At 39.1% G+C, this 17,014-nt stretch overlaps 2 protein-coding genes across 2 annotated transcripts; one reads left to right on the top strand and one right to left on the bottom strand.

Moving 5' to 3' along the window:
• Positions 1 to 1,151: 1,151 nt before the first annotated feature.
• Positions 1,152 to 5,732, top strand: agt (angiotensinogen). The gene is made up of 7 exons (XM_068720574.1): positions 1,152 to 1,259; positions 2,643 to 3,081; positions 3,270 to 3,636; positions 3,929 to 4,053; positions 4,164 to 4,312; positions 4,799 to 4,955; positions 5,128 to 5,732. Exons 2-7 carry the CDS (start codon positions 2,674 to 2,676, stop codon positions 5,302 to 5,304), a joined length of 1,383 nt encoding a protein of 460 aa, XP_068576675.1. The 5' UTR covers positions 1,152 to 1,259; positions 2,643 to 2,673; the 3' UTR covers positions 5,305 to 5,732.
• A 2,157-nt stretch (positions 5,733 to 7,889) lies between these two features.
• Positions 7,890 to 16,508, bottom strand: cog2 (component of oligomeric golgi complex 2). Its single transcript, XM_068720549.1, has 18 exons — positions 16,360 to 16,508; positions 15,829 to 15,990; positions 14,406 to 14,471; positions 14,237 to 14,317; positions 13,832 to 13,935; positions 13,434 to 13,542; positions 13,102 to 13,281; positions 12,872 to 12,996; positions 12,406 to 12,532; positions 12,064 to 12,203; positions 11,004 to 11,065; positions 10,765 to 10,916; positions 10,436 to 10,621; positions 10,147 to 10,219; positions 9,758 to 9,900; positions 9,322 to 9,461; positions 8,937 to 9,120; positions 7,890 to 8,756 (listed from the first exon to the last, which is right to left on the bottom strand). The coding sequence occupies exons 1-18, from the start codon at positions 16,414 to 16,416 to the stop codon at positions 8,658 to 8,660; spliced, it is 2,190 nt and encodes a 729-aa protein (XP_068576650.1). The 5' UTR covers positions 16,417 to 16,508; the 3' UTR covers positions 7,890 to 8,657.
• Between the last annotated feature and the right edge of the window lie 506 nt (positions 16,509 to 17,014).

Raw genomic sequence — 17,014 nt, 5'->3', positions numbered from 1 at the left:
AATACAGTAAAAGTGTAAAATACTATGTCATTGATTAAGAGACCAGAAAAAATGCATGAATGTTGCTTTTTTAGTTTTAACAGATAGATGAGTGACTTTGGATACCAGTCGGTCAGAGTTACATAGAGTCATTCATTTTTGCTTTATAGACTCTTAACTTCCTGTTATCAATTATTATCACTGTAACAATGTTTAAACTAGGCCTTTATAACACCTAACATGACACAATGTTTCTCTTTATGATGAGAAAATGTAGTGTACCCTGTTCTGTTGAATCAGGTGTGTGGGAAGGATTTTCCTCACTACAGTCACGGATGTCACTCCCTAATGGTAAATATGAGCTACATTGCTTAATAAACTTGTTGACATGTGTATAAAGAACATTTGAAATGTGTTTGCTCTTTTCCAAGGACACTTTGGGCTTATTATCTCTCTAAATCTAATTGTAACCTTTTAACAGTTTGACATGTAAGAAAGTTAAAGTGAGGATAAGAGATACAGAATTGGTTTATTTATTGTTTATTTATCAGACATCTTATTAGTTCTTGCTTTATAATGAGCTCATTAAGGTAAAATGTGGGATGTATATAGAATTTCTCTGGATCAGTTAACATTGTTTAATGAGCGTTATTGTAAATTTATAGTATAGAGTGAATTTGCACTCATGACATGAATATAAGAGAACTCAAGAAAAAGTGTATAGAGATGAAGACAGATAACTAGTAACAATGATAGCAGAATAATATTATACATGACATGAAATGTCCTCTTTTTTTCTTTTATAGATTTACGTGATTCAGTTTCGAGACCTGTTTACTCGATACTTGTTTGACCCTCGGCAAAATTTCTTAGAACAGGCGTAATTAATCAAGAGAACCATTCCCGCTTCACAAATAAACATCTCCTCAATATGGTGACATTTCAGTGAATCACTCTCAAACACAAACAAGCCTGGCTGTCCCTCTGCTACCCAGCAGTCCTTTGTGGAAGTTGAGCTCTCCTTTCACCCCCTCCAGGATGTGCTTGCATCACCCTCCTAAAGTCAACATGTAGAGGGACATTGGGTGGTCTTTCTCTCTCTGTCAGACCAGTGCGTCAGTACAAAGTAAGTCATGACAGCAGAGCCCCTGACTCAATTCTGCCTTGGTTAATCAGTAATCAGGGTGGGAGCACCGCAACTGGCTGGCCGGTTTAAAGTAAGGGAGCAGAGTAGCCAGGACCTCACTCAGCACCTCACTCAGCAGCAGCAGACACATACGGTATGAGCAAACTTTTACTTTATCTCAGCAATCGTCTTTTGATTGTGCAGTGCAGTGAATGTACAGACTCTTCAGAGATGAGGGGAAATGTTTGGAGTCCTATAACTGCTTGGACTAATCCATTATGTTCTTCAAAAGCTAAACATCATGTTCTAAATGTCTAAAATGTGTCCTCTGAGAAGCTTTTTGTTTTATTTATGGGTTATTTACTTAATAGAAATAAACGGTACAAGTAAAATTGAACATAAAGACAAGGCTATAATGAATCTGAATGAACAAAAAAATGTAGTCTAGAAAGAAAACATCAGCGATAATGAATTGGGTGGGTACGTTATGTATAAGAACATTTGAGTGCGCCGGTTTTATTGATTAGGTACCAAGGCCATGTCCTATGGTGCATTTCCAAATAGAAGGAAAATCTAGTGTTTGCTCACCTCTTACAAGAGTCCATCAGTCCACATTTCTGCTCGTTCAACTCAAAGGATAAAGTCCTATTTTTGCATAAGAGCACTCACCAAAGTTATTCTCCTGCACAGACAAGACATCTAGGTTAACGCATAAAAAGTGTTCATGAAGGAGTAAAAGTTGTCAGTTCAACTTAGAAGGCCAACTGCAATACATCAGCGTTTACTCTGCATTCAATAGGAGCTCCAGCAACAAAATTGCAATGAGAAATATCTATATACTTACTATATGTGTGTGTGTGTGTGTGTGTGTGTGTGTGTGTGTGTGTGTGTGTGTGTGTGTGTGTGTGTGTGTGTGTAAAAGTTTGTTCTGTGAAACATCTATTAATTTATTCAAGATTATGTGTTTATGTGTTCAGTTATTACAGCATGCAGCCAAATTTTACGCAATAATCATATTTTCCAATCAAAGTGAACAGTTTTGTCTTAATATATGTTGACAATTTGGTCTGATGCCTGCCTGAGCACACGCAGTTTGTGTCCCTAATCTCAAAGCTGCCTTAACAGGATCCAAATATACAACAAACAATATCCAAATGAAACATCCATCTTATTTTAGTCTGTGAACACATACAAATTTGCACACAGATGTGCCTAGATGTGTCTTCATTATCTATGCGACCTCTGTTGCAGAGGGTAATGCCTGCTCTCATTCACTGACCAGCATGAGAGAGGACACACAAAGAGCAATCAATCCATCACTGACATGCCGCTCTATGTCCAATGTTCCTGCCAGCCAATCCTGTCGGAGACGGAAAACCAGATCCAGCCAGATTTCTGACGAGAGTCACATTAGTAGTGATATGGCATTCACAAGCCGCCCAATGCAAAGTGCTCGCTAAGACTCAAGAGGCAGTTAATGGGTTGATATGGTCAAGGTAATTCATTGTGAACTAAAAATAGCTGTCTATCTCCACAGAAGGAATCATTTTAAGGTGACTACCAACAAAATGCGGTCGCCTCTTCTAGCCTTTCTACTCTGCTGCTACCTCTCAGGAAGCCAAGCCAACCGCGTCTACGTCCACCCCTTCTACCTATTTGCCGCAGAGAATTTCAGCTGCGAAACCCTGCACACCCAGACCTCCAAGCCTCTGGAGACGCTTCCTGTGGCCCCCCTTGATATTGAAGTCCTCACACCAGACAGCAGGGACCCATCGAAACTGGACACACAGAGGCAGAACATCACAGTGAGGACGGCGGTCCTGGCAGAGCTGTTAAACTCTGTGGGCCTGAGGATGTACCAGGCTGTCAGCAGTAAGCAGCAGAGCACCAACACCCTGTTCTCTCCAGTCAACACCTTTGGATCCTTCGTCACCTTCTTCCTGGGGGCCTCCAAGAAGACTGCAAGCTTATTCCAGGTCTTTGCTTTTGATTTGTTCTCATTGTGGTGATATTCCAAAAGGGTTTTTGGCTAGCAGAACCTGCTGATCCTTTACTATTTTGAAAGAGGGGATGATTGATACAGCCCTAACCATCTATGTGATAATCAGGTCTTTTTGTTCACTCAAAGATGTTAATCTTTACCAAATCAATCCTTTCCTTGTAGCTTCTACTAGGCCTGAGCAGAGAAACCGACCGAGAGGACTGCGTGTCCTTCGTGGATGGACACAAGGTTCTCAAGACCCTGCAGGGCATTAACTCTCTGGTGGACGACGGACCCAAAGATGAAATCACCACCCAGGTCTGGACCTTCATTCGCCAGGACGCTCAGCTCTCCGAGAACTTTATCCAAGGCATGCAGGAGTTCTCTGACACGTCGTTCATCCGCGGCGTGGACTTCTCCAAACCTCAAGAGGCCGAGCAGCTGGTGAACAGCTTTGTGGAGAAGACATCAGACGGGAGGGTGAAGGGCATCTTCAAAGATCTGAACTCCAGCAGCGACCTTCTATTTGTTTCTTCCTTCAACTTCCAAGGTGTGTTTTTTCTTCCTCTCAATTTATTTTACAGTTTACGCACAGTGAGTTCCATGATATAAAGTCAAATCTGACTTTGTGTTTAGCCCGATACCACTTATTATGACCACAGTCAAATTTGCAATAAATGAAATAGCTGTACATGTAACATACAACATATACGTACATGTGTCAGTCAAACTTAGCTTTGTGCAGTTGACCCAGATGATGTACCAAACTGAAGTCCTGAGTTCTGTCAACTACTGCGCCACCTTGCAGTACCTGATTGTGTTCTTTGGTTGTGTCTATTTAGGCAACTGGAGGACAGCTTTTCAACCAGAGAAGACCTCCTTGCAGGAGTTTCATGTGGATGAAACAACCACAGTGATGGCTGCACTGATGACCCACACGGGTCAGTACCACTACCTGAATGACAAGGTAAATTTTAGTTCAGGATATTGTTTATCATCACATATTTGCAGCTGTTAAATATGAAATTTACTTGGGTGAGTATTCAAATGTAATATTTTTCTTTTGTCCCCATGAAGGTACGGCGGTGCACAGTTATCAAGCTGTCTCTGAGCAAACGGTCCTATATGTTGCTGGTCCTGCCTCATGAAAGTTCCAACCTCCAAGACATTGAGTCTAAGCTGCTCACTGGCGTCATGTCTGAATGGCACCAGAGCCTCCAGGAAGGGTGAGTATTGTGCTTTTATAAAACCCTAAATCCAGACCTAATATGACCTTAAAGTCTTCTTATCTTAAGAATTATCTTATCTTATCTTTATGTCATTCACAATACCACAGGCTGGGGGACTGAAAATTGTAATACCTGTTGTGCATCCATTTTTAATTCCATCTATGTCATGCGACTCATAGTATTTTCAGTAGCCAATAATGTGTATTTCTGTTCAAATTTCACTTTTTGTGTTGAATAGCTCAGTCTATAATCTTAGGGTGATTTCATTGTAATTAAGAGTTATTGCATGATGTAATAGTTACAATTGCAGTTTCAGAAATCAATATCAGAAAGAGTTTTATTGTCAAGTAGATTTGCACATACAAGGAATTTATATACACACAGAGCAATATATTTCAAAGCGAGATCGAGTTGGGTACAGTCCCATTTCATTTCAAATACTTTTACTTTACAATCTGTCTCTCCTTCTGTCCATTCTCCCAGTCTGTTGGAGCTGTCCCTCCCAAAGTTCTCCATGTCGTCTGTGACTTATATGCGCGACTTGCTGACCTACATGAATCCGGAACTTGAGGCCGAGCTGTTGGGCTCTCAGGCTGAATTCAGCCAACTCAGCAACACCAACCCTTTCACTATAAATAAGGTGAACTACATGAGCAGTCATCTTGTCATAAAAAACACTTTGTGTGTGTGTGTGTGTGTGTGTGTGTGTGTGTGTGTGTGTGTGTGTGTGTGTGTGTGTGTGTGTGTGTGTGTGTGTGTGTGTGTGTGTGTGTGTGTGTGTATCATTAACAGATCTCTCTGTGTCCTCTCAGGCCGTCAACAAGGTGTTGTTTGAGATGTCCGAAGAAGGCGCAGAACCTCAGGACAAGGTCCAGGAAGCAGGCGTCCCTCTGAAGCTGACCATCAACCGGCCATTCTTCTTTTCTGTTATAGAGGGCGATTCTAACGCCATCCTCATGCTGGGAAAGATCACTAATCCCACACTGTAAAGTTATATAGAACTTAAAAACTCATCAAGATCATACTCTTGTTTTCTAGCTAAAAAAATGACCACACAGCACATGAGGAATGAAGCACAACCTCGCTCAAGAAGGATGCATCAATATTCAACAGTGTTATCTTTCACCAGCTGATCTCTCCACAAACTCAGGAGTCACTGGGGATCCCTGTCTCAGTATTTATGAAAAGCTTTTACTTTATGCTGAGTTGTTTTCAAGCAGCCTGTTAAAAATCCTAACTTGTTTTTCTTCTGTAAAATTTATTATAGCAGAATTCTGTACAGTATTTTTCAGTAGAGTAGGTACAGTAACCACGATTCTCTATGATGAATGACTAATACGTTGTATATTGTATCTAAGAGTATATTTTTGTTTTGTTAACATTTGTGATTGCTGAAATAAAACTTATTGTTTCCCAATATAGTTCAAATGTCATTGGTTTCCATCAGGATGTCAGAACATCGAAAAATAAAAACCTGCGATTCATTAACAAAAACAAACTGTACCTCCTCACAATACATAACACCATGACATAGATATTTTTGGAATATACAAGTATGTCTGAAAGATTTTGATAATTGAATAGATAATTTTGCCTGTGATGGTTTAAACAATGAAGGGATGTTTAGAAATTGTGAAAGATTATCACAATTTCACTGAGAATCAACTCATCAGTTTTGATAAGTAAGCCTTGTGATAGTGCAAATTATAGACAATTGTACTCACTCCTTTGCACATGTCCCAAAACATGTTCAATTAACTTGAATGAATGACAAACTAAAATCTGTTGTGACCAACAAACTAAGTGTTAAGAGATTTGAACTTAACGTTTTGAAAACAAATTATTCTCATTCAAAAACAAGAGATGAGAAAAACTTGTGTGTGTGATTGTGTGTACGAATCTGTGTATTGGCGGATCAGTATATATGTATTATTCATAATCAGAAATTCAATCGATTGAAACAGTGAAAAGAAATTGTGTGTGATTCTCTCTATTCTTATCATGAATCATGAAATTCATAGTATAGTATGTCATGAAAATGTTATAAAGGAAAGTCATAGTAAACTATGTTATGAAAAATATAATAGAAACTATAGGATAGTATGTCCAAAAAAGTCATATGTCATGAAGATTATAATCAATAAAATAATAATAAATAATATTGATACAATTTTATTGTATAGTTAAAAATTGACATTCAAAACGTGAAAATGTGGCCCGGGAAAGGGAAGTTTGGGGTCCCCTGCTGGAGCTGTTGCCCCTGCGACCCGATCCCAGATACGCAGTTGAAGATGAGATGAGATGAGAGGACATTGAAAATTAAAAAGTATACTATGTCCATAAAATAATTCCTAAAAAGTCATAAAATAAAATGTCAAAAAACGACATAGTATGTCAAAAAACGACATAGTATGGCATAAAGAATATGATTAACAATTATAATATAGTAACATAGTATAGTGAGTAAAAAAAAAACAAGTTATAGTTTATTATAAAATGTAAAAAAAAAAGATATGTCACAGAATAGTATGTACAAAAATGACAATGAAAACTCAAAGTATAGTGTGTCATAACAAATTTAAAAAAGTAATAGTAAAAATTCACAGTATAGTATGTCATAAAAATGTTGAAAAAGGTCATAGTATAGTATGTCAAACTAATTTAAATACAAAATTTAAAAATTTTAAAAGAGTCATAGTACGCCCAAAGAAATGTTATAAAAAGTTCATAAAACAAAATGTTAAAAAAGGTCTTTACATAGTATGTAAAAAGAAAAGTCATAGTATAGTATATTATAAAATGTCAAAAGCCATACCACAAAAAGTCTAAGTATTGTATGCAACAAAAATTGTAAAACAAATTATAGTATACAAGCCAAATGTAATAAAATAAAATAGTATAGAATGTCGAGAAAAAAAAGGCATCTCATAGTAAGTCAAAAAAGGTCATAGTATATCATAAAAAATTTTAAAAACAATATATCTCGTGGTATTGAATGTCCTAAAAATGTCAAAAAGTCAATGTCATAAAAAGTCATCGTATAATATGTAACAAAAATGTGATACAAAGTTGTAAAAGAAAAGTAATAATATAGTATGCCATTTAAAAAAAAAAATTGTTTGTTTGAATAATTGCCAAATCAATTAAGTTATGGCCCAAAACATTGAGGTCATAGTGACCTTCAACACCCAAATTCTAATCAGTTCATCTTTGTGTCCAAGTGGACGTTTGTGCCAAATTTGAAGAATTTCCCTCCAGATGTTCATGAGACATCGCGTTCATGAGAATAGGACGGATGCACAGAAAGACTTACAGACATGAGGACGGATGTACAGCCTCTGGCCATGGCTTCTGCACAAAAACGCAAATTCATGTGTGAAATAATATGGAAACTTTTGGTGCCCAGCAAAAAAACAAAAATCTAAAACCAGTTATTCAAATACAAATTTTGGTTCGACTTTGATTTAAAAATATTACGCCAATCTGTAGCATTTGTTGGTAGTCGATGGAAAAAGATGTATGAAGTGCAAACGTCTAGCTAGCTAACACATTTTATATTAAAACACACATTCAATGCTGTATCCACAATTCATTATTTTATTCCAGGGTTAATTATACTATAAAACTTTGATTTTAACATAAATGTACATGTTACACACCAACAGACTATTTGAGAGAAAACCATCACCTTGTAGCAGAATTTAGACAAATATGGTTTCTGACAATTCTCTCTTTACAACTTAAAGACTTGAGAATCTTGTTATGCAACATTCTGGCCCAACATTTATAATGATTGGTACAATCATATTCTATAGAGCATTGCATACCACCAGCATTGGGTATCAGTCAGCAGAACCAATGATGACCCAGTCGCTCTCACAGACGGTAGTTTCCAACAACAATTCACAGGGGCAACTTTGGCCGGTTCTTGTTGATGACATGTTACTGCACTGTGGATTTTAAGGTGCTATGTGTAAGAGTAGAACTGCACCAAGTACTTTTTTTGAATAATACATCCATGGTCTGTGTACGTTTTGATAGTTTGTTTATTCGATTAAATCCCCAAAATGTCAGAAACAGGAAAAATTACTCGCACCCTCACCACTTCCTCCCCACGGACTTTTTTTAATAACTGATGACTGTAGATTTAGACTGTATAGACCCCTATTTCTTTGGAGCAGGTGGCTACATGTTACACATTGAACCTTTAACGTCTGCAATAAATGGAGATGATTTTGTACAAAAAGAATTTCAGTAGTGTCAGTTTTGTGGCCTGATCATTATAAACTCCCACCAGGCCATGCAGCATGTGATGGCTTTCAGTTACTATGCAGTCAACCTTTTACTGGTTCTGTTCAGCGAGCTCTCGGGCCTCTTTCACCAGGTCCATCAGAGTAGAGAACATGGGGATGTCACTTGGCTGAAGACCCATCTTCTGGATCTGAGACACACAACAGAGCAGTGTAAGAGAGAATAATCCAAAGCATTTCAGATGACACTTAGTAGCAGTATGCAACCTCAGCAATATTTGCCCAAGGAATGTGCATTCATAGTCACATGTTTAAATATATGCCTCCACAGATGTTTGCATGCGTTTGTGTACTCGTCAAACGCCACCCACCTGTTCCCCGAGGTATTCCACATCCAATGCGAGTTGAAGTCGAATCTTGCTGTCATCTGTGAGTCCACCGTTTGCTCCGGCAGTGGTAGTCGCGCTCGCACCTTTTCTGGCTTGTTTCAATCGCTTCAGACTCTCCTCCATCTTTCTCACTGAGCTCAGCACCTCTGAGATGGTCTCATAATACCTGAAAGAGATGGAAAATGAAAGTTAGGTAACGCAAAATGTGTTGGTTGCAGCTGGAAAAACCTTTTAGAAAGAAATGGTCTTTAAACTAAGTTTAAGTTTATATTAAATGGAATAGCTAATTTTGTAAATTTCAAGCACAGGTCATACTTTTTAATTCTGGTAATGTTTCTGGGTCTATTTGTCTTGGCAGGGGTCTTACCTCTGTGTGCAGTCAGACAGTGCAACTCGCAGCCACTCTTGTGCTGTAGAGGGGGTGACAAGCCCTGTTGAGTCGGTCAGCAACTGATGTAACGGGCGTAAGGCGTTGTCCATGTAGGCGGATGCACGCACTGGCAGATCCTAAATATGTAAAAAAATATATATACATTTCAAAAGTCCAGTTTTTGAACTGCCATTTTCAAGGTAAATTATGAACATTTCATTAGTATGCTGTGTTACAGCAAATACGAATGTAAAAATCTGGCCAGTCAATGCATTTCAAAAGGTTAATTCTGACATTTATTTATAGAATTTCCACCAGAAAAAAAACATGTTTAACCACAACACAGTTCCAAGTGCATTCGTCCTGCAGGTTTTGTGTAAATCAGACAAAAGGTTTTCCTCCGAGATATGTGCACGTTTGCACCTCCACTGACCTTATTAGTCCTGCGGTAGAGTCGCGGAACCTCAGAGGCACTCTTCAGGAAGCAGCAACAGCGCTCAGTCAAATGCTGGGTCATCCTGGTGTTCAGAGTGGGAACGCTACTTGACAAGCAAGTCTTGGAGTCCGTTAGAGCATCTGAAATAGAAGAGAGCACGAGTATAACTAGACACACACGGTCTGATCTGCCCTGGTGCTCAAGTCGGGGATATTGAACAAGGAAGCCAAGAGCCAAGGAATCTCGCAAAAACATTTGAAATCCCACAAATGTTACAATTTCTATTCAGATAAATATTGAATGCTTCACAACAGATGCTAAATACTATTGTCACAAAATCTTCCTTCTTCTTCATTAATAATAAGAGGAAATGACTTCAAACTCACCTTCCACGATAGCAATGTTTTTGAATCCGATGGCTTCTAACCGCTGTCTGACCATCTCTGTCAACTCTGGTATCTAAGAGAAAGACGAGCAAACTGTCAGTTTAGAAACAGTTAAGTGATAACCACTAGACTTGGTTAACCCCATAAGTTTAAAATGTATTTTATATTAGAAAGTTAGAACTACATATGTAAATGTATTTAGTGTGTGTGTGTGTGTGTGTGTGTGTGTGTGTGTGTGTGTGTGTGTGTGTGTGTGTGTGTGTGTGTGTGTGTGTGTGTGTGTGTGTACCTGCTCCTGCAGCTTTTGGATGTCAGCTGCGATGTAGACCAGCTGTTTGGTGGACAGAGAAGCAGGACTCCCACTCTCACTGCCGCCCTCATCCATTGACGTTCGGCTGGAGGTGGAGGAGGCTGAGCTCGGCAGAGGCCTGGTTGGCTCTTTGGTCACTTCAGGGGATGGAGTCTTAGTCAACACCTGTGCGGACGCCAATCAAGATGAGGAACACAAGCAAGCCACAGCAACATGGCTAGTCATTGCTTACATACTGCTTTTTTATTGGAATAACAGTTATAAAATATCTTTAAATAATTATAGTCCTTAGGTTTAATTAAGTTTACCTCGTCAAGAAACTTGGCATATCGTGCGTAGAGCTGCAGTGTGAGCTTCCAGAAGCGATGGGCCAGAGGTGACAGATAGATTTTGTCTGACCAACATCTCATAAGGCAAGACCACAACACCTCAGATACCTGCAGGTGGTACACACTGCCAGCTGGACATGAACAGACACAGATACACAGTTAGTTTGACCAAGTGATTAGGTACAAACTGGTGTTTATGATAGAAAATAAATTCCTACCTTGTGCAGCCTCAAGTCCATCACTGATGGCGTTCTCCAGACTCCCTGCTATTTCCTTGTACCTGGAAAAACAATCAATGTGTTATCAGCTTATTCAGCTCTGATATGCACATGCTCATGACGTGAAACACCACTGTGTGCGTTGGACATTCACGACTTTCCAGAACAGTTGAACTGTGCAGGTTTGTGTTGTGAAATGAGGTCACAAGCCCTGCTTATTACAGTGTGTGTGTGTGTGTGTGTGTGTGTGTGTGGGCGGGAGGAGGTTGACAAATAGTGGACAACTTTACTTTTTCACACAGATCAATAGCCATTCAGTCAAGGTCCAGTGTCATGTTTATGGGTTATGCTTAGTATAGTAATAAGCTGACACATCCTCAGTTTATACATTTCTTCTAGTCATAATTTTGCATGACAGAAATTTTCTATATTACAATAAAAATGTTCTTCTAAAAATGCTGGCAGGCTGCAATTTAAATCAAAGCGTGTCTCTTGAGTTCCACAAGCGAGACTAAATACATGCTGTGCAGAAAATTCCTCCTTCACTGACGTCTGACTATATTCATTCAAGCTGAGCGGTAGATGTGTTTACATTAACATTCAAAGTATCTGACAAGCACTTCTGAAAAAGCATACTGCCAGCTTTTCCTGTCCCAGCCAAGAAATATTATACATATTAACCCCTGTAACAACACAAAGCTGTTGTTTTACATTTCAGTTCCCCCCCCCACCCCACCCCCCCGTTTCCAGTGTTCATGATGAGCTAAGCTAACCCTCTGCTGGCTCCAGCTTTATATTAAACAAATAGACATGAGAGTGGTATCAATCTCTTTCATCAGGAAAGCAAATATCAAACTATTCCCTGAAAGAAGTGCGTTTTTGTACTTTGAACAAATGAGTAAAAACATATTTTTCCAAAGAATGTAAGTCATACTTCCAACATGGTTAAGAGTGAAGCCTGCAGCTTACAACAAAATGTCTAATTTGCTCTAGAACATGGGAGACATCAATCTATGGGCTGACGTATGTAGAGTATCGATCATATCAAGGTAATATGCACCGTAGTTGAAAGTAGACAGGCAGGTTCCATTTGTTGTGGAAGCTGGTGTATGAGGGATGTACTCTCAGTCTCTTCACACTGGCCTGCGAGCTGCACTGACGCTCAAACCTCCGCACAAACTCCATACTTGAACTGTAACGCTAAAAAAAAGAAAAAAAAGAAGAAAAAAAAAGAAAAAAGAATATGAAGCATCAACAGACAGCACACGCAGGTGAAACTCCTCAATCTAACACTGAATTATGTGACATAAAAATGTACAAAGAGCGCACACACACACACACACACACACACACACACACACACACACACACACACACACACACCGTTTCACTGTGGCTGTACCTCATAGAATATGTCAGGGTTTCCGGGGTTGAAGATGTGGGCCAACCTCTCCTCTATCCCTTTGATCATCTCTGGCCACACAGAGTTCACCAGGAAATCATACCCAGGCACTACGTCAGCTTTGTCACTGCGGAGAGAGGGAACATCAGCACATTCAAAATATGTTATGATAGCATCTACTTTGGTCACTACTCCAGCCACAGATTCATTTTATGTAGACAAACTAGGAGTAATAGTTCAAATATTAAAATATGTTGAGCAAATGATGCATGGTAATTTTGGTAATATATGAATACTAAATAAACACATTTCAAAAGAGTGGTCAATATACTGAATGCAACAGCTCTACAGATGAAAGAGGGTCATTTGCTTCACAAATAGAGGATTTCAAAACAATCAACACAACAAAGAGTTGCTTGATCTAAGCATGCTTTGAATGAATTTGCCTCCATGATAATATTAATACCTGGATATGGCTCCTCCGGTGACCTCTCTAAGCAGTCTACAGTGATGAGGAACGAACTCCAACAGTCTAGAGTACATCAACTGGAGGCCATTCGGACTCAACTTCACCACCTCTTCTACGATCACCTAAAGAGGAAAATGAGAAACGTGCATATTCTGTAAATGCTATCAAATAATGTCTGAAAGTCCCTTGGAATCTACAGTATATCAAAATATGAGTGGTATGTTTACCTGGTCCATGTACGGCTTGACCAGCACCTGTCCTACCAGGGCCTCAGCATCTCGAGTCTTGTCTATGGTGGCATACGTCCTCAGGCAGTGACGCACCATGACCACGTTGGATGTTTGCAGACCCTCGATCAGCACGCCCTCCAGAGACTGCTGCAGCATGGAGGTGATCCCTGCGATACGCTGGCAGAGGACACAGCCAAGCGAGTGGATTCGTCAATTAATTTTATGACTGAAGGATTGACAGAAAATCAGCAAGACAGACAAACTGACTGAATAACCCGGTGGCTATTCATTTATCAGCGGTCTTGATTGATAAACCCATTGACACTTACAGGTCTGACTTTGTCCAGTAGGGGCATGCCTTTGCTCTGTACAGCGTGGAACTGCAGCTGGTTGAATTCTGTAGCAATCCTCTCCAGGATATGACCTGCTAACAAGGGACTGTACACAGACAGACATGAAGTCAGACATGAAGGCTGAGGGCTACATCCCTGCATTGATCAAGCTCAAACAATATTATATAAATATAAATATAGCTTTTCAAACTGCAGCCTAAAAAGAAATCTTACATACAAATTTAAAAACAGGATCTTTTCTAGCTTATCGAATGTATCTACTGATGGACATCCTATTTGTGATATTTGGTGGGGGCCAACTGCCACTACTTGCCCACATTCAACTAAGTTATCCAACTGATGCCAGTGGGTCTGTTAGCATGTCGGTTTCCCACCTGCTGGTTTCTAGAGAGCTGGATTCCTTGGAGTTCTGTGAGTGGAGGATCTTCTCAATCTTCTCCACTGAGCGCACCACCTGAATCAGCCTCAATACATACACCTGATGGATGCGATAATAAAAGGAAGATGAAAATGAATGGAGTTTGTCCCGTAGAGTAGAGAACTGTCTACTATTGCAGGTTATCTTCTACATGAAAAGTTGGAAAATAATTAGTAACAGGTTAATCATCTGTACGGCACCAAAGATAGCTTGTTGAAACAACATGAAGTTCACAATACGGCCTGGACACGACCAACTAGACGGTCAGAGTATTTTTTAAAGGTGATTCTAAAATATGTTTAATGATGAATACAAAATAGGATCAAATGCTTCACTCAGACAGGAAGAAGAGGAACCACACCTTTTTTTTCTGCAGATCTTCCTGTTTGGCTAACTGGTTGTCTATAGCCTGAATCACCTCACTCACACAGGAACGCAGACTCTGCAATAGATAACAGCCAGAAATATGCATGAACGCTCTGTGGCAGGAATTAGTTGAAGCTTACAGTATACTTTATCAGAAGACATACCATAACCTCCTCTCGTAACTGTCCCAGTGGCACAGAAAGCTGATTGAGGGCTTTGTCCATCCCCACCTGAGACGAAGGAGCAGAGGTCTGAAATTAGAAACCGCCTAACCTAACACAGAATAACTTTAATAATGAAAACTGCTTGGTGTGCCCTCTTTATTTTTATAGTATAAATAAAGACAGAATATCATAAAATGGTTGGACCATGAAACATGGGCAACTGCAACATTGCAGTTTTAGTGCATACGGTATAAATGTGCCGATTCTAACAATGGTGTATTTGAATATTTCTGCATATTGGGGTCACTAAACAGTATTAGAATTGTATAAATTGGAAATGACGCTGAGACTCTTGTGGATCCAATGAGCTCAATTGTATTCATGTATGATGATGCTAGTCCCCATAGAACCCATTTCACATCGTGATACCATTTCTTTCTAAACTTGACGTCACTCTATAAAATATAAAATCAGTTTTGTGAAACTTTACAAGCACAAACTAGAGGCCTCTGGCATTCAGAGGACACTTGGCTTTCTTAGGTAGAGTGACAATAAGAGGGTTTCTGTTCTAGAACGGGGCGCTGGCTATCCAATCGCCAAAAACTGCAATTCTAACATAAATCTCCAAATGTCAAAAGTGTTTGATAATAAATCACAGCATGATTTTTCCTATGGTGTTAATCATAGTATTGGTGTCTTGATGTGGTAATCTCAGGGATTTTTGTAATAATTTGTAGTAATTCTTGAGTGGTAAATATGAGTACAATTTAGCATCAAATCTGTGTAATAACAGGTATCAGTGGAAAATTGCAGCAACAACTTACTAAACATAATAAAGCACGGGAATGGCCATCATATAGTTGTATCATAATGTATGCCCTTTTACACTTTCACAATTTATTTTGATGGATTATTGAATTTTTATTTCACATCTATGATGAGAACAACGTGACACACACTGCTGTGCTGCATCTCATTATTATATTATATTATTATATTATTCTTCAGGTTCCCAGCTTACAGATGATGTGTACCACTTCTATGTGACTACTATATCTATAATAAAAAAAAAAAAAGCGAGTGCATGTGGGTCTCTTAGAATTAAAAAGGGGAAAACAACACTCCCCCTGCCTAAATATCTCTATTTCGACACCACAGAAAATATAATATAATATAATAGATAATGGAACATTTTCTATAATTTAAAATGTAAAAATATTTATTAAAAATATACATGGTATGCAGTAATCTGATGTCCCCTATACTTCCAGAGCATAAAACTAAAATATTTTAGTTGATACAGATGAAGCTTGACTTTTCGAAAATTATAAGAGAACTTTTCTCTACAGACTTGGACACTTTGTGGACTACAAGCTGCTGTTTGTGAAGTCCACAACCCACAACCACATTACTAACAACTGACCAGGTTGGTGGAGAGGTTAACAAAGTCGGCATAGTCCTTGTTGATGAGCTCCACCATGGCCGTTTTAAGCAGCTTGTAGTAGAGCTCCAGGTCCTCCCTCATCTCCTCCAGCTGCACCTGCTTCCGACACTCCGCCACAAACTGGTCGACGTCAAAGTCATCCTGCAGACAGACACACAACCGACAATAAGACACCTCAGACCGGAAGGATAACAGTTCACAGACAGATACATTTGTATATAACTACACAGTATTACGAGCAGAAAATGGAAAGAGAAAACTAACGTTAATCGACTTAGCTACAGACTATAAAACATCATACAAAATGCACATTTTACTTTTTACTAATGTCATATGTCGTGTGATTTAAGTTTAGACTCAGCATTAAGTATCTATATTCAATATCAAACGAGAAAGGTTTAAGAAACGAGCAGACAGCATAAACTTAACAGTTAAAAGCTAATGCTAGCTAACGTTAGTTTAACAGCACAAGCTATCGATAGCGCGTTAACAAACTTAAATGACTCATACCTTCATAAAAACATCCTTGTCGAAGCACAAAGAGTCGGGTCCCTTTGGTAGATTCATGTTGAATTATAAATAACAGATACAACGAACATGCAAAGGAAATATAAGGAGCCTCCAGCTAGCTGCAGCAACTAGGCTTCCGCAAACATGGCAAACGCACCAACGAGGAAGAAGAGACAGGAAGAGCACTGGACAGGTTATAATGATACTACAGCGCCCTCCAGCGGCTAGCAGAGATAGTGCACGGTGACCAGGCGCGGTGAGGGCGTCTCAACCATCAAAACAATCGCCTGTTAAAATGTAAAATAGATAAATCCAGTTAACCAACTGCTTTTTTTAGATAAAAAAATATAATCAACTATAAGTTGCATATGATTCTATTAAACAGATGATGTGTTCATTGCAGGATGACATGTTGCTGTCATAGGCAGCAACATGTCGTCCATGTATGTTCATTTCAGGCCTTCAGTGCAAAAGAGTTCTGGGATTTTAAATGCTCACAGTATTTTGAAGACAGACAGAAAGAAAGAAAGAATAACATGTAAGTGCCCCTTGTGATCAAGATGGCCATCTGTTTTGACACAGACCAGAGATCATTACAAAATAGTACATGATGTTGAATAAATGTGGGCACATTAATGCCTCATGCAGGGCAATA

The sequence above is a fragment of the Cebidichthys violaceus genome, unplaced genomic scaffold, assembly GCF_023349555.1.
Source record: "Cebidichthys violaceus isolate CVI_PGR_0920_01 unplaced genomic scaffold, fCebVio1.0.p SCAF_10, whole genome shotgun sequence".
NCBI lineage: Eukaryota > Metazoa > Chordata > Actinopteri > Perciformes > Stichaeidae > Cebidichthys > Cebidichthys violaceus.
The sequence above is the reverse complement of the archived record's forward strand: the minus strand, read 5'-3'. Positions and strand labels throughout refer to the sequence as shown.